Source organism: Mustela nivalis (genome assembly GCF_964662115.1).
Source record: "Mustela nivalis genome assembly, chromosome: 1".
NCBI classification, from domain to species: Eukaryota; Metazoa; Chordata; class Mammalia; order Carnivora; family Mustelidae; genus Mustela; species Mustela nivalis.
The window spans coordinates 203,828,645-203,846,810 of NC_139020.1; the positions used below are offsets into that span (position 1 = coordinate 203,828,645).

Below are 18,166 nucleotides of genomic sequence, written 5' to 3' on the forward strand. Positions count from 1 at the left end.
GATTTTTTTGAAGTTGCATGTGACCTAAGGGCCATCACCTTGAGCTAACGCTCTCTCCATCTTTTCCTCCTCATCTCTGATCTCACCTCCTACTCTCCATTGCATTCATTCTGGTGTCATTGACAGTCCCTGAACATGCCAGGCATGCTCCTGCCTCGGGGCCTTTGCACTGTGTTCCCTCCGCTTAGAACATTCTTCATTCTTCTCCCCAGATAGCCACACGGCTCCGTTTTCCACTTCCAGCCCCTAAAATAACATCTTCATGAAGCAGACAAGAGGAAATGTTTATAGAAGTCAACTAGATCCTGTCCTTCACAGAGCACCCTTCTCTCCATTATATGTAGAGGACAACTCCAAATCCTGGTGCCGCCACTATGGAAAACAATATGGAGAGTTCTCAAAAAATGAAAAAGGAAATGAAAGCAGAATGTCTGAGAGCTATCTGCAACCCCACATTCCTCGCTGCATTATTCACGGCAGCTGAGTTCTGGAAACAACCCAAGTATCTGTCAGTGGATGAAGGATCAAGAAAATGTGGCATATACATGATTGGAATATCGTTCCGCCATGGAGAAGAAGGAAATCCTGCCATGGGAGGTAACACAGAAGGGTCTTGAGGGTCTTGTGCTAAGTAAGGTAAGCCAGATGGAAAAAGACAAACACAGCTTGGTAATCACTTACGTGCGGAATCTCAAACCAAGCAAAACACAAATCTTACAAAGTCTAGCCCCTGCTGACCTCCCCAGTTTCTACTCTTGTCATGGTTCCCCAGCCACAAGGATGGGTCCAAGCTTGGCCCTTCCTCAAGGACGTCCTCTTTTCTCTGCCTCGAGCTTCAGGAGCCCTTTTCAGATTCAAGACCCACCACAGATCCTTCCTCCTCCTCCGAAGCTCAACCCACGGTGGCTGCTGTTTCCTCAGGACTGTGTTCTCTGAAACTGAGGAAGATCTTCCTCCCTGGGACCCTTCGTCTGCTGCTTCGTCTCTCTCCTCCCCTGCCCAGGAAGTCAACGTTGTGCCCTGTTGCACGTGGTAGTAGAATCATGCACCACTGACGGAGCATCTTAAGTCTGCATTCCCCAAGCTGTGGATGAGAATTCTGAGATGATGGCAAACACAGGGACCCCTCCTAACCCTGCAATTCCACCACAGAGGAATTCTCTAGAAGGTGCATAGTGAGACTTGTTCAGGGAGGTTTGGAACGAGTAGTGCTCATCCACAGTAGAGGTGCATACATCCTTTGGGACACTTTTAACCGGTGGACATTTATATAGTCAGAGGAATGAAGGAATCGTGGAACTGCTCTCACTAGTCTGGAGAAATCTCGAAGCAGGGACAGAAGAAAACCACAGAAGGATGTGGGTAGAATTACGTTGCTCATGTGAAATTTAGAGCCAGGTCACACGATTCTGTGGATTGCTTGTGGATACATCTCGGAGAGGAAAGTTGCAAATGTGCATGGGATTGACCCACATTAGTTGTAGGATGTCCTTATCTCAGGACCAGGGGGAGGGAGGGGGGAGGGAGGGGTGTGACACAGGCATATGGGAGTAGAGGAACGGAGGGGGAATGTACAGAGATGTTTTACTTCTTAATCTGAAGGATGAATACAAGCCAGACTCCAGCGTGAAGTATGATCTATGCTTTTTTTTAAAAAAAAAGCACATTTATTTATTTGAGAGAGTGTGCAAAGGGAGAGAGATCCTGATGCGGGAGGGGCAGAAGCAAATCTGCACTGAACAAGGAGCCTAACACAGGGCTCAATTCCAGGACCTGAGATCAAGACCTGAGCTGAAGCAAATGCTTAACCAACTGAGCCACCCAGATAACCCAATATATGTTCTTTGAAACACCTGCAATATCACACACACGCACACACGCACACACGCACAGACATCCCCGCATATCCTTAAGGAACTCAGAGGAGGCCGAGGCCTGGGTGGGTGGGTAAGTGAATGGTGGATTCCACCTCATTCTCTACCAAGGTCACTGTGTCCCCTGGGGTCCCACCCCGAGGTTCCAGGCACCCCACCTTTGCTGAACTTACCCTGGGTCCCACAGAACCCGTGTCAAGCCGAGCTCAGAGTCTACCCCAATCCCATTCTTCCTCTGTGCCCAGGCTGAGTGCTGGCCCCACTGACCACCCGGGAACCTGGGCCAGAGATGCGGCCGGCAGCCTGGTCTCCTTCCGCCCCCTCAGGAATCCTGATGCTTCTACATGACCTTCCTCTTCTTCCTCTCCTCCCAGTGCCCCACTGAGTTCTTGTCTTGTCACACTTCACCATCAACACTGCCTATTCTCTGGGCTCTTTGGGGACGGGCTTCTCCTTCTGGCTGAACCTCCATAATGGCCACCACCATGCTGAAATGACCTCTCCCTTGCTGAGAAGCCTGCGCTGGCTCCACATGGCCCCGCTGCTAACAGTGAACATTTCTTCCACGCCTCCCGTGCACCTGACACCACCGCAAGGAGTTTGACTTTGTCTTACTTAACCTGACCTAACTGAAGCCTCACTTATCAAGGCTTTGTCTTACTTAACCCTCTAAGAGGGCACTCGGACCTCCCTTTCTAGGATGAAGCAGCTTGGGGAGGTCAACCAGCTACCCACCTCCCAGTCTCCCTTGTTCCAAAGCTTCTCAGTCTCTCCACTGAGGACCCAGAGCTCGACCCTCTGAGCAGGACTCACACTCGCTGGACACTTCCCGTTTTGTCCTGTTTTCGTTGTACAGACAGGTGACTTGAGCCCAGAGAGGCAGAGTCACTTCCCGGAGGTCACCCAGCAAGCCTGGCTGGAGACTCCACAGCCCCCGCCTGCCGCTGACTTGCCCTGTCTGCCTCCGTCTCCCCCACTCACCTGTGGAACGTGTCCCGTCCGCTGCCAGGACGCCTGGTCAAAGGCGAGCCAGCTTCTGCTGAGAGAGCGCTGTGGGCCGCCTGTGATGTAGAGGCAAGTCTTGGGCCTCACAGGAGGGAGCTGGAGGGCCTGATGGAGCCAAATGTAGCCCTCCATCCCACTCCTCAGGCCCAGTCCCTCGTGTCTTGTTAAGCACCTGCTAATTGCTCGTCCCTCACCCTGTCCCTGCTGGCCTGCCTCTTTGGGGAGGAGGGAGACCTCAGCATGCCCTGGGTTCTTCCCTCCACTGCTGAGCTGGTGGGGGAGGGCACGGGCTCTGGGCCTCTGGGGGGAACCTTTGCTGGGGGAGGGGGTGGTGGCTCATGCCCAGCACATTCCCACAGCTCTGCTGGAGCTGCCTCACTGCTGGGCCAGGTCCCTGGCTTCCCACCGCTGGAGCCGTGGCCTACTGACCTTTATTTCTTCATGAAGGTGAAATTCACGCGACCCAGGATTAACTATCTGCAAGTGAACGCTCCTGTGGCATGCAGCACAGTGGTGATTTTGTGCAACAGCCACCTCTGTCTAGTTCCAGGACATTTGAATCCCCCCATCCAGACGGACTTCGTGTCCCCCTGAGCAGTCACTCCCAGCCCCCTCCACGGCCCCTCCTGGAGTCTCCAGCCAGGCTTGCTGGGTGACCTCCGGGAAGTGACTCTGCCTCTCTGGGCTCAAGTCACCTGTCTGACAAAACGGGAAGTGTTCAGCGAGTATGAGTTCTGCTCAGATGGTCGACCTCTGGGGCAACCGCCAGGCTGCTTTCTGGCTCTGTGGGTTACTCATTCTGGACATCTCACAGACCCGGGATCCTACACTGTGGGGCCTTTTGTGCCGGGCTTCTCCCTTAGCGCGGTATTTTCACTGCACACCCTCGGTAGAGCCTGAGTGAGAGCTTCCTTCCTTCCTATGGCCCAGTAGTGCTCCGCCAACAGACAGTCCTCGAATGTTAAGGGAGTGCCATTCCATTGCAAGAACGAACCACGCTTTGTGTATCCAGTCACCACGGACGTTCGGGGGCTTGCGACCTCTGGGCTGTTGGCCAGAGTGCTGCCGTGAACGTCTGTGCGCTGGCATCTCCTCGCTCCCTGTTGTTACTCGGTGGGGAATGTCCCGACGTGCAGATCGGCTGAGCCATCCAGTAGGTCTAGGTTTAACCTTCTGAGGAACCGCCAAACCGTTTTCCACAGAGGCTCCCCCATTTTGTGCCTGGCAGGGCACAAGGTCTCGATCTCGCCACATCTCACCAAGCCTCGTCCGTCCTTCTTAGGAGCGGCGTGAAGCCTTACCTCCTCATGGTCTGACTTGCATCTCCTCTCATGAGGAATCAAGTTGAACATCTGTTCATGCTCTGAATACCTTTGAGCTTCCACATCTACTGGTAAAACATATTCGGGCACACACTCCCGCTATAGGAGCATTTCTTTAAAAACTAAGTATTGCACCACCATGGAATGCTATGAGCATTGTGAAACACTCCTCCCAAACTGAAGATAAAAAGGGAAGCTCTTGGGATGAAATAAACTCTTCAAATAACCCTGACGGGGAACCCTGACGATAGCTCATACTTAAGGTACCCTGGGCCAAGTTCATGGCTAAGGGTATGGAAAGAAACTCTTATTAGGAGGTATCCAGGTGGTTGAGCCTGTTGAGCGCCAGACGCTTGGTTTTTTCTGAGGTCCTGATCTCAGGGTCTTCGGCGGCAGGTCTGCACTGGGGTCCGTGGCTCAGTGGGGGGTCTGCTTCCAGAGTCTCTCCCTCTGCCCCTCCCCTAACTAGTGTCAGCTCTGTGTGTGTGTGTGTGTGTGTGTGTGTCTCCCTCTCTCCAAAATAAATAAATAAATCTTTTAGAAAAGAAAAAAAAAACACCCTTATCACGTGGGCTTTTTTTGACAATTGAAAAATGTTTGACTATTTCCAATCACAACTGATTTCTTTGTCATTGCCTTTCCCCTCACAATGGCGCTGACACAGAGTTCATTTTAGGGGTGGAAGTGACGCCAGCAGCATTCTCTGGTTGGCAGTGGGGTCTTCGTGCTGTCTTTCATGCCACAGTCTCATTTTTGATGATTGGTGGTGGATATAAAATGGCTAAACGACCTGTAAATCTACTCCTTCTGATCCACGAAGTTGCATTAATGCACGTCAAAATAGGGTGAGAGCTTAGGAGTCCATCTGGTGAAATAGAAAATATGAACAAAGTACACTTCCCTTTTAATTTTTAAACCGTTTTTATTTCTAAATAATCTTAGACTCACATAAAAGTCGCACATAGGTCTTGTACAGCCTTCAGTCAGCTTCCTCCAACGAAACCATTTTATAATGATATAATTATATATTAAAATATATTTAAAATAATTATATATTACATTAAAAATATATATATAATTATAGATTTGTATATATTTAATACCATATAATTATGGAACATTTATAAAAACCAGGACATTGACAGTGCTACAATTCTATTAACTAAATACCTTTTTTGGGGGGGAATTCATCAGTTTTTTATATGCACTCAATAGCCTTGAAACATTTTATGAAATTGTGTAGATTCATGTAATTACTACCACAGTCAGGACACAGAACTGTTCTATCCGCCCAAAGAAACCGCTGTGCCTCACTTTTATAGTCAATGCTCCCTCCCTAACCCTTGGCAACATACTCTGGTCAATATAACTCCCCAAATTCTGACATTTCAAGACAGTCACGCATAGAAATACAGTACGCGACCTTCTGATATTGGCTTCTTTCATTTAGCATAATTCCCTTGAGAACCATCCTGTATCAGTAGTCTATTCCTGGGGTGCCTGGGGGGCTCAGTCCATTAAGTGTCGGCCTTTGGCTTGGGTCACGATCCCAGGATCCCAAGATCCAGTCCGGCCTGGGGCTCCCAGCTCAATGGGGAGCCTGCTTCTCCCTCTGCCTGCTGCTCCCCCTGCTTGTGCACGTGTGCTCTCAACTCTCTCAAATAAATTAATAAATATAATCTTTCTTAAAAATGAGACTGTGGCATGAAAGACAGCACGAAGACCCCACTGCCAACCAGAGAATGCTGCTGGCGTCACTTCCGCCCCTAAAATGAACTCTGTGTCAGCCCCATTGTGAGGGGAAAGGCAATGACAAAGAAATCAGTTGTGATTGGAAATAGTCAAACATTTTTCAATTGTCAAAAAAAGCCCACGTGATAAGGGTGTTTTTTTTTTCTTTTCTAAAAGATTTATTTATTTATTTTGGAGAGAGGGAGACACACACACACACACACACACATACACACAGAGCCGGCACTAGTTAGGGGAGGGGCAGAGGGAGAGACCCTGGAAGCAGACCCCCCACTGAGCCACGGACCCCAGTGCAGACCTGCCTCCGAAGACCCTGAGATCAGGACCTCAGAAAAAACCGAGCGTCTGGAGCTCAACAGGCTCAACCACCTGGATACCTCCTAATAAGAGTTTCTTTCCATACCCTTAGCCATGAACTTGGCCCAGGGTACCTTAAGTATGAGCTATCGTCAGGGTTCCCCGTCAGGGTTATTTGAAGTAACCAAGAGTTTATTTCATCCCAAGAGCTTCCCTTTTTATCTTCAGTTTGGGAGGAGTGTTTCACAATGCTCATAGCATTCCATGGTGGTGCAATACTTAGTTTTTAAAGAAATGCTCCTATAGCGGGAGTGTGTGCCCGAATATGTTTTACCAGTAGATGTGGAAGCTCAAAGGTATTCAGAGCATGAACAGATGTTCAACTTGATTCCTCATGAGAGGAGATGCAAGTCAGACCATGAGGAGGTAAGGCTTCACGCCGCTCCTAAGAAGGACGGACGAGGCTTGGTGAGATGTGGCGAGATCGAGACCTTGTGCCCTGCCAGGCACAAAATGGGGGAGCCTCTGTGGAAAACGGTTTGGCGGTTCCTCAGAAGGTTAAACCTAGACCTACTGGATGGCTCAGCCGATCTGCACGTCGGGACATTCCCCACCGAGTAACAACAGGGAGCGAGGAGATGCCAGCGCACAGACGTTCACGGCAGCACTCTGGCCAACAGCCCAGAGGTCGCAAGCCCCCGAACGTCCGTGGTGACTGGATACACAAAGCGTGGTTCGTTCTTGCAATGGAATGGCACTCCCTTAAATTCGAGGACTGTCTGTTGGCAGAGCACTACTGGGCCATAGGAAGGAAGGAAGCTCTCACTCAGGCTCTACCGAGGGTGTGCAGTGAAAATACCGCGCTAAGGGAGAAGCCCGGCACAAAAGGCCCCACAGTGTAGGATCCCGGGTCTGTGAGATGTCCAGAATGAGTAACCCACAGAGCCAGAAAGCAGCCTGGTGGTTGCCCGGGGCTGCGGAGGGGACTGGGGAGTGACTGCTCAGGGGGACGCGGTGTCCTTCTGAATAGGGGGATGCAAATGTGCTGGAACTAGACAGAGGTGGCGGCTGCACAAAATGCACATGCATTTGAACGCTCCTGTGCTCCATGCCACAGGAGCGTTCACTTCCAGATAGTTAATCCTGGGTCACGTGAATTTCACCTTCATGAAGAAATAAAGGTCAGTAGGCCATGGCTCCAGCGATGGGAAGCCACAGACCTGGCCCAGCAGTGAGGCAGCTCCAGCAGAGCTGTGGGAATGTGCTGGGCATAAGCCACCCCCCCCCCCCGCAAAGGTTCCCCCCAGAGGCCCAGAGCCCGTGCCCTCCCCCACCAGCTCAGCAGTGGAGGGAAGAACCCAGGGCATGCTGAGGTCTCCCTCTTCCCCAAAGAGGCAGGCCAGCAGGGACAGAGTGAGGGACGAGCAATTAGCAGGTGCTTAACAAGACACAAGGGACTGGGCCTGAGGAGTGGGATGGAGGGCTACATTTGGCTCCATCAGGCCCTCCAGCTCCCTCCTGTGAGGCCCAAGACTTGCCTCTACATCACAGGCGGCCCACAGCGCTCTCTCAGCAGAAGCTGGCTCGCCTTTGACCAGGCGTCCTGGCAGCGGACGGGACACGTTCCACAGGTGAGTGGGGGAGACGGAGGCAGATAGGGCAAGTCAGCGGCAGGCGGGGGCTGTGGAGTCTCCAGCCAGGCTTGCTGGGTGACCTCCGGGAAGTGACTCTGCCTCTCTGGGCTCAAGTCACCTGTCTGTACAACGAAAACAGGACAAAACGGGAAGTGTCCAGCGAGTGTGAGTCCTGCTCAGAGGGTCGAGCTCTGGGTCCTCAGTGGAGAGACTGAGAAGCTTTGGAACAAGGGAGACTGGGAGGTGGGTAGCTGGTTGACCTCCCCAAGCTGCTTCATCCTAGAAAGGGAGGTGCGAGTGCCCTCTTAGAGGGTTAAGTAAGACAAAGCCTTGATAAGTGAGGCTTCAGTTAGGTCAGGTTAAGTAAGACAAAGTCAAACTCCTTGCAGTGGTGTCAGGTGCACCGGAGGAAAGAAATGTTCACTGTTAGCAGCGGAGCCATGTGGAGCCAGCGCAGGCTTCTCAGCAAGGGAGAGGTCATTTCAGCATGGTGGTGGCCATTATGGAGGTTCAGCCAGAAGGAGAAGCCCGTCCCCAAAGAGCCCAGAGAAGAGGCAGTGTTGATGGTGAAGTGTGACAAGACGAGAACTCAGTGGGGCACTGGGAGGAGAGGAAGAAGAGGAAGGTCATGTAGAAGCATCAGGATTCCTGAGGAGGCGGAAGGAGACCAGGCTGCCGCCAGCATCTCTGGCCCAGGTTCCCGGGTGGTCAGTGGGGCCAGCACTCAGCCTGGGCACAGAGGAAGAATGGGATTGGGGTAGACTCTGAGCTGGGCTTGACACGGGTTCTGTGGGACCCAGGGTAAGTTCAGCAAAGGTGGGGTGCCTGGAACCTCGGGGTGGGACCCCAGGGGACACAGTGACCTTGGTAGAGAATGAGGTGGAATCCACCATTCACTTACCCACCCACCCGGGCCTCGGTCTCCTCTGAGTTCCTTAAGGATATGCAGGAATGTGTGTGTGTGTGTGCGTGTGTGTGGTATTGCAGGTGTTTCAAAGAACATAGGTCAGGGGCACCTGAGTGGCTCAACGGTTAAGTATCTGCTTCAGATCAGGTCATGATCTTGGGTCCTGCGACTGAGTCCCGTATTGGGTTCATTGCTCTGTGCAGATCTGCTTCTGCCCCTCCCACACTTAGGATCTCTCTCCCTTTGCACACTCTCTCAAATAAGTAAATATTATCTTTAAAAAAAGCATAGATCATACTTCACGCTGGAGTCTGGCTTGTATTCATCGTTCAGATTCGGAAGTAAACATCTCTGTACATTCCCCCTCCGTTCCTCTACTCCCATATGCCTGTGTCACACCCCTTCCTCTCCGCTCCCTTCCCCTGGTCCTGAGATAAGGACATCCTACAACTAATGTGGGTTACTCCCATGCACATTTGCAACTTTATTCTCTGGGATGTATCCACGAGCGATCCACAGAATCGTGTGGCCTGTCTTTAAATTCACGTGAGCAACATGATTCTACCCACAACTTTCTTTGGTTTTCTTCTGTCCCTGCTTCGAAATGTTTCCGGACTAGTGAGAGCAGTTCCACAATTCCTCCATTCCTCTGACTATACAAATGTCCATCGAGTAAGAATGTCCCCATGGATGTATGCACCCATACTATGGATGAGCACTACTCGTTCCAAACCTCCCTGAACAAGCCTCACCACGCACCTTCTAGAATTCCTCTGTGGTGGAATTGCAGGGTTAGGAGGGGTCCCTGTGTTTGCCACCATCTCAGAATTCTCGTCCGCAGCTTGGGGAATGCCAGACTGAAGATGCTCTGTCAGAGGTCCACGACTCCACTAGGAAGTGCAACAGGTATAGGGGTCAAGGGTGAGAAATGGTCTGCATTCCTGGCTGCTGTGCACCGATCCTGCCGGTGGGTTGTGGAGAATGAATGATGTGCCACTGATTGAAAGGCTGCAGCAAACAGGTGGGTGGATGGGGTCCTGTTACAGGAAAGAGTGGGAAGAATCCACGAACGTCTGAACTAAGGAGAGGGGATGAGATCAGGGTGCAGTGGAAGGGTTGGCCGTGATCAGGACCCTGGACAACTCTCAGGTTTCCTTTCTGATTGATCCAGGATGGCCATGCAAGGGGCAAATGTCACCCCTGTCTCTGAGTTCCTGCTCCTGGGGCTCTCAGAGAACCCCGAGCAACAGCAGCTGCTGTTCATACTCTTCCTGACTATGTACCTGGTCACGGGACTGGGGAACCTGCTCATCATCCTGGCTATCGCCACTGACCCCCGACTCCACACCCCCATGTACTTCTTCCTGGCTAACTTGGCCTTTGTGGACATCTGCTTCACCTCCACCACCATCCCCAAGATGCTGGCCAACCACGTGTCAGGGCACAAAGGGATCCCTTATGCAGGCTGCCTGACCCAGATGTTCTTCTTCATCTGGTTTGCTGGCATCGATAGCTTCCTGCTGACCGCCATGGCCTATGACCGCTATGTGGCCATCTGTCACCCTCTCCACTATGCCAGGTCTGTAACCCCACAGCTCTGTGGCCTCCTGGTGGCTGCATCTTGGACTGCAGCCTTCGGCAATGCTCTGACCCACACAGTGTTACTGACTCGCCTCTCATTCTGCACCCACAACAGGGTGCCCCATTTCTTCTGTGACCTCAGTCCTCTGCTGAAGCTGGCCTGCTCTGACACCTTTCTCAATAATGTGATGGTGTACACCATGGGTGCCCTACCCACTATCACTCCTTTTGTGGGCATCTTGGTCTCCTATACATGCATCTTTGCCACGGTGGTGAGGATCCCCTCCACGAGAGGCAAGCAGAAGGCTTTCTCCACCTGTGGCTCTCATCTGTCCGTGGTGTCCCTGTTCTACGGGACACTCATTGGGGTTTATTTCAGCCCCACATCCTCCCACACGGCCCAGAAGGACACAGCCGCTGCGGTGATGTACACTGTGGTCACTCCCATGCTGAACCCCTTCATCTACAGTCTACGCAACAGTGACATGAAGGGGGCCTTGGGGGCCCTCATCAATAGGAAGCCAGTTTTTCTTCAGTGACCATAGCACTGGGATGTTTGACGACCCCAATCCAGTGCCCATCTCTACGAAATTTTCTTGCATGGTCCCAAGGTTGGATGTTTCCTTCATATCATTCTCCGTGGTTCTCTGTGTATTACTTCATTCTTCCAACAACAACTTCTTGAACATTTGTTATCTGTAGACACTGTTTTAGGGGTTGAAGGTCCAAGAGGGAACAAACAAAATCCCTGCCCTTGTAGCGCTCCCACTGCAGCCTGGAGACCACATCGCGGTTAAAGGAAGTGCTTGGGAAACTAGAGAGACCGGGATACAAGCCCCACCTTGGTTAACATTTAGGTTTATCTGCTCTAATACAAAGTTGCAAATACAGAGGCTCAGAACTCCTAAGATTTTGCAAGCTGAACTCTTTGTTTCTGTAACAACACGGTTTTTTCAAAAACTTAAGGTAGACATATGGTCTACTTGTTTCTAGTATGTTCCATTGTGAGGCACCAGATCTAATGTGCATTTCTAGCCAGAGTTCTTGTGTTTATTGATTTTGCAATATTTGCTTCCTTGAACCACCTACATTTTGGTCACTCTCAGTTAATGGTCATCTGAAACAATAGCCTTGTGTAGGAGGCAAGATCCTTATTTATACTCTTTTGAAGGACAGGAAGCTGTTGGCTCTTCTAACCTTGTGATGTTTCTTTTTTTTTTTTTTCTCTAAAGGTTTTATTGATTTATTTGACAGAGAGAGATCACAAATAGGCAGAGAGGCAGGCAGAGAGGGAGGAGGAAGCAGGCTCCCTGCTGAACAGAGAGCCTGATGTGGGGCTCGAACCGAGGACCCTGGGATCATGATCTGAGACGAAGGCAGAGGCTTTAACCCACTGAGCCACCCAGGTGTCCCACCTTATGATGTTTCTGACTTTGAAAAGTGGCCAATTCTACCCTGGGATCATCTCATGCTTGTGATTCCTTGCTGCAAAGCAGCAAGAAGCAAGCAGCCAACTCACAGTGACATCATAGCTCTTTCCCATCACTTCTAGACACACAGGCTCAGTGAACGAACAATCTACCTTCCAGGTTATCACCAGTCACGGTATTGTCAGATGTTGGTCTTTGGTGTAACAAGGGTCTCCAGCTTTCCAGCCTGTGACATTTGTGTCTTTACCACCGGACCACTCAGCTCATACAACTACGTTTTCAATTTTGTGATGTCAGCATCTCACTTCTGCTCCATTTTCTGTTTTAGTCTGATGACTAGCTTATGTATTATATTAGATTCCGGGAGATTTTGATTTTAGAAAAGGACCACAAAGGAGGTGACTTACACAGGAGTTTGTTGTCTCATGGTTCCGGAGACCAGAAATGGAAAACCAAGGTGTTGGCAGGTGGGTTCCTTCTGAGGCTGTGTGTGAGGGAGAATCCGTCTGAACCTCTGTCCTAGCTGGTGGGAGCTGGTGCTCTTCTGGCCATCCTTGGGGTTCCTTAACTTGCAGATCATGCTTCATCTCTATGTGGCCTCCTCCTTGTGCATGTCTACCTTGCAAATGTCCCCTTTCTATTTTTTATTCATTTTTTTAAAAAAGAATTATAATTAACATAGTATTATATTAGTTTCAGGTGCACAATATAACGATTCAACCAATTGTCCCCTTTTTAGAAGGACACCAATTCTCTTGGATTAGGAGTCCACCCAATTCCAGTATGACATCATTGTAACTGTTACATCTAGCAACAATCCTATTTCCAAATAAGCTCAGATTTAGAAATAGTGGGCTTTGGACTTAAAATAGGCATTTGGGGAGGGAATATAATTTAACCCATAAGATTTGCTAAAAAAAGAAGAAAGAAAGAAAAAAGGATTCAAAAGGAATATGGCTTGAGTAAGGTAAACGTTCATTTTCTCTCACGTGACAGTCGACGTTCTAGGTCAGTGGGTGACTCTGCTTTAAATCATTCACAGACCCAAGTTCCCCGTGTCTTATTTCTGGCCCATTTCCCAGAAATTGTTATTACTATATTACTACAAAAACACAAACACTCAGAGAGCAAGGAGGCAAGCACCTGTTCTCAAAGCTCCATGTAGGTCTCCCATCCTGTCCCCTAGCTGCAGGAGAGACCAGGAAACGTGGTGCTGCTGGCCCACTGTGCTGCCAGACTCTGATCCTCTTACTACAGAAGAGGGAGAGAGTAGACTTTTGCGGAGAGCTAGCAGTCCACCTTCTGTCCCTCTGGCTGCTAATTCCATGAAAGCATGCTTCTGCCAGAGATTCCACCTAACACCCCTGCCTGAAGACAGCCAGAAGTCCCAGCTGTCTGTGAGTCTGCTGTGCATTCTCTAATTACGATTAATTTTAAAAGTTCTTAGGAGATAAAAAATTAATATCCATGAAAGTTCTGTTTCCTCCCTGCATGCAGGGACGCTCTTGAGCAGAACTCCTCTGTGTGGAGCATGTGTGTGAGCACCGTTCTCATTATTGTCTGTGTGACTGGTGCCCCCTGAGGTTAGCACAGTGCATGCAACCTGTTCCACTCTTCCCAGCAGCCTAGCCTGCTTCTCACTGGAGCACCTTGTCTGCCCGATGTTGACAATAGCTGATGCTGATCTATTATGACGGGGTGGAGTCCCTCACTTGCTGGGTAACAGGATCCCTTACAGTGGACCTTGCCAGTCTCCTCTACACAGTTCCTGTCTCCACTCTAACCTAAACTCATGCTTTCTTGAGTCTTTGGGCGTTGGCCTATGTGGTCCCTCAGCAAGGAAAGCCACCATGGACTAACGATTCTTTATCCTCTGCTCTCCATGCCAAGTTCAAGCCTCTTTTCTAGAACATTTTCCTTCATTGTTCATCAACTCTCGGGATCCTCTCTGTGACCCATCTCTAAACATTTAGGCTGGATGTGTCTGTGTCCATCTCTGTGGACTAGACCAGCCTAGAACTTCTCAAGGGCCGAGTCTGGGACTGAACTTTCTCTGCTATCTCAACACTGCCCTTGTGCTGCCCAGCACAAGGCTGGGCAGAGAGAGCCGTCAGGAGAAGAGAGGACTCTTGTCGAAAAAATAAGCGTGAGTTTAAGGAGAGTTTTGACAACTAATATTCAGAGTTTTGCAATGGAATCATAGGAATTTTGATTTGGATTAGAAGACTGGACAAGAACAGGTTTATCATTCTCATGCACCTGTTTGGTCTTTCCTTTCTTCCCTCAATCATTCCTTCATTCGATGATTATTGAGCACCTACTATGTGCCAAGGCCTGGGCCAGGGTAGGAAAGACAGCATCTTTGCCCCCCATCCAGTTCACATTTGAATGGAGAAGACAGACAGAAACCCAATACTTGCACACACAATAAATGTATGGTTACAGCCTGACATGGCTCTGAAGCATCTGATGTTCAGAGCGAGGGAAATAGGAGCCTGAGTTGGGGTCAGAGAAATTCTCCCTGAGGAGGTGGCCTTCAGCTGAAACAGGAAGGAAAAAGGGAATGGAATTGGCCAATGTAGTGAGGGAAGAGTGATTCAGGTCAAAGGAACAGCAGGTGTGAAGGCAAAAGGCTGGACAGGACATCCAGGGCACCTGTACTCCCAGAGGTCCCGTCCAGCCTCATAGCAAGCATTTTAACAAGCCACTCACAGTAAATGTATTTCTTCTTCTGTTAAGAAGAAGAAGAAGAAGAAGAAGAAGAAGAAGAAGAAGAAGAAGAAGAAAAGATCGTTATGCTTCTGAAATTATTTAGGTGCTGTGAAAATTATTGCACCATTTGCTTATTGGGCACCCATGGGTATTCTTGCAAATAGAGAACGTCAAATGTAATGACATTTTGGGGGAATGCTAAGGTTAACAATGAACGAGGTCGACATCCTGCTATTTAAGAAAACATTTCCTCCAAGCGTTTATTGATTTTGATTTCTGTAGCCTTGCTTTTATGTTCTCAAACATCAGAGTGTGGGGTTTCCAATGTTTTCTTCCAGGTTTTGAATATTCTCAGACTTCTAAAAAACCTTCTGGCGCGGCGATGTACTTGCGCCCCCCAGCGTCCATACTGGGAAACGCACCCTGCGAGGATGCAGGGCCACGCCCATCCTGGGGCTGCAGGAAAGTCAACCCGCAAAACCATGGACGGCCTCTGGGCTCCCCAACCTTTCTCTCATAGTTGTCCCCGCCCCATGAAACCCAAACTGCAACTAGAAGGAAGTGTCCTTCTCCTCGACACAAGATTCCTGTCATGCCTCTCTGCCTTTGCAAAATGAAGTTCCCTCTCCATTCTTTTACTTACTTATTTCTACACTAGCTTGATCGAGGTATCATTATTATAGGACAAACGGAACATATTTAGAGCCTACGATCTAGTAAGTTCTGGCGTGTGTGTACACGTATACTTTAAAAATAATAATTATTTATAATAATAATTTTAAGTATATATAACATACCAATAATATAAAATTAAAATAATAATTTCAAACTTAGGGAAGAGTCACAAGAATTTAACAAAGAGTTTTTTCGTGTCCTCCTACTTTGAGATTGTTCACCCTTCTTTTTCACATTTGCTTTATAGCCCCATGCCTGTATAAAAACGTTTTTTTTTTTTTTTTCCTGAACCACCTGAGTGTCACTTGAAGACATAGTGCCCCTTTACCCCTAAATACTTTCTGTGCATTTCCTAAGAAATGGTCATTCTCTTAGGCAACCACAGCAAATTTATAAAATTCAAGAAATTCATTATGGACACATCTTATTACATAAGAGCTAGTCTGGATTCCCATGCCTCCAGTTGTCCTTGAATGGCTACGATTTATAGCGATTTTCTTCTCTGTTCCAGGCTCCAGAAGATAGAGGCGGGATCAGGTGTGCCTCGATCGAGTCCAAGACCAAGCACCCATTTCTTCTTATCATGTTTCTTTTGTCTCTTTTCATAAAGGCCAGCTTCTCAACTTTTCTTGCTCTTTCATGATACTTAAAAATAGAATAGCATGTGAGACTGTGGACTCTGAGAAACAAACTGAGGGTTTTGGGGGGAGGGTGTGGGGAATGGTTGAACTTGGTGGTGGGTATTAAGGAGGGCACGTATTGCATGGAGCACTGGGTGTGGTGCTTAAACAATGAATCTTGGAACACTGAGAAAAATAAAATAAAATTTAAAAAATACATAAAAATATATTTAATTTTTTATTATACATTTTCCTAATGGGTATAAACATCAATAGAGCTTTACAACAAGCTCTGATATGCCAGGAACCCAGGTTCAATGGTTCCCATATTTATGACATTGACACGTTTAAAGAATCCAGGTGGATTTTCATGTAGTGTGTCTCTCGATGTGGGTTTATCAGATGTTTCCTCATGATTAGGCTCAAGCCATATAATTTGGCAGGAACTACAGACCAGGTGTTGGGTCCTCGAATTATTTAGGGAAGTACTCAGTGCTATTTTTTTCTCCCTCTCTGGGGACCTGGAATTCTCAACTTCAGATGTTTCTGGGGAGACCAAGGGATAGGGTGTCCTGAGGAAGAGCCAGCAAGGGCTGCTTGGGCAGATGGTTTTGCAGGTGGAGGGTGTGTGGGCTGTGATGTGCTGGGCCAGAAAGGCTATGGTGCTTCCCAGGATGTGAGAGGGACGTAGTACTGTTCACTTCTCACATTCCACTCTCTGCTTCTCTGGGTTGGTGCCTTCCCACTTTCTAGCTGGCTTCCAATGAGTTTCTGCCACTCTGAGTGCCTCAGGAAGGCTCAGAAGATGAGAGGGAGGTAGAATCAGAGATAGGTGGCTGTCATAATCCCAGAAGCTCTCTTGGTAGCATTAACAGGTGGCTGGGCTTCCGGCAGCAGTGGTGGCAGAACTTTGGTTGATATTGTCCAGGCTTGGAAGGAACCCTCTTGACCCCATTAGCTCCTCTGCTTGCTCCGGGTCTCTCTTTACTTCCCAGTGAGTCTATATGCATAGCCTCCACTTCCTCATTCACTGAGCACCTCACTTTGGGGGTACTCCTAGACTGTGACCAGATGATCAGCGTAAGCACCCCGCCTTACCTGCAGCAGAGACATGAAGAAACAATATCACAGACCAGGGAACTCAGATGGGACGTGAAAAAATACAAGATGTTCAGCCTCACCAACAATGAGGAGCTGGAGGCCCCCACAAGATCTCATTTAACTCATCACCCAACGTGGAGGAGTAAGTCTGGCAACAAGAATTTTGGAGAATGTAGAACAAAGACACCCTTATCCGTGGCTGGGGGCGCGGGAATGCAAATTGGCAAGATCACTTTGGAGAATAACTGTCAATATCTGGAAAGGCTGAAAAAGTACATATTCTAAAATTTAGTCATTCTTAGCTTTGCACTGGCAGAGATAAAGGGCATAAAGATGTGCCCAATGGGAAGCATAGCATATATGCTTTCATGTGAGCCCATGAGGAGGTGTGATCAAGAATGTATGTGGTAGATAAGCAAAATATGGTGCATCCATACAATGGAATATTACACAACCCTACAAAGGAATGACAGTCTGACTCAGGCTACAACATGGATGGAACTTGAGGACATTATGTTAAATGCAAGAAGCCAGACACAAAAGGACAAATACTGTATGGTTTCACTTATGTGAGGTCTTTAGAGGAGTCAGATGCATAGAGATAGGAAGTAGATGGTGGGAGTCAGAGGCTGGGGGAGGGGATGGGGAGTCAGTGTTTAGTGATCACAAGATGAAAAGAGTTCTAAAGATGGTTGGTGCTGAGTGTTGCACAACAATGTGAATGTATTTAATGCCACTGAACTGGACACTTGGACATGGTGGAGATGGTAAATTTTATGTCATGTGTACTTGACCACCATAAAAAATTTGGAAAACAAATCATGAACAACTCTCCTCATAATAGTGGAAAATTGGAAAATACTTAGATTTCCATCACCAGCAAAGTGGAAAAATGCACGAGGGTGTATTTCCACAAGAGAATATTCTATCACTCTGGAAGCAAATGAGCTAGAGACTTGTGTATTGATCTGAATCTTAAAATATGACTATTTTTATGAATCTTAAAAATATAATTCTAAGCAAAATCCAGGAAGCTGCAGAGGCATGCGTAGAGTGACCCTATTTACATAAAAAATTGTAAAAACCATAGGGTCATGACAAAGGCTGTATTTAGAAATAGTGGTCACCTTGGAGGAGGAAAATAATGGGACAGGGGAAGGTATACATGGGATTTTCAATTGTATCTTTGATGCTTTATTTCTTGAGGTGGGTGATATTTGTTATATTATAAAGAATGCTTTTACATTTCTTTCTTT

At 48.4% G+C, this 18,166-nt stretch overlaps 1 protein-coding gene and 1 long non-coding RNA gene across 2 annotated transcripts; both read left to right on the forward strand.

Annotated features, from left to right (window-relative positions):
* Nucleotides 1-7,693: 7,693 nt before the first annotated feature.
* LOC309863573 lies at nucleotides 7,694-16,034 on the forward strand. The gene is made up of 2 exons (XR_014311113.1): nucleotides 7,694-7,881; nucleotides 15,701-16,034. It is a non-coding gene; the product is annotated as an uncharacterized lncRNA (long non-coding RNA).
* LOC309863571 (olfactory receptor 1f45-like) lies at nucleotides 9,964-10,911 on the forward strand (the record flags this gene model as incomplete). The annotated part of the gene is made up of 1 exon (XM_082728524.1): nucleotides 9,964-10,911. One exon carries the CDS (start codon nucleotides 9,964-9,966, stop codon nucleotides 10,909-10,911), a length of 948 nt encoding a protein of 315 aa, XP_082584650.1.
* Nucleotides 16,035-18,166: the final 2,132 nt, after the last annotated feature.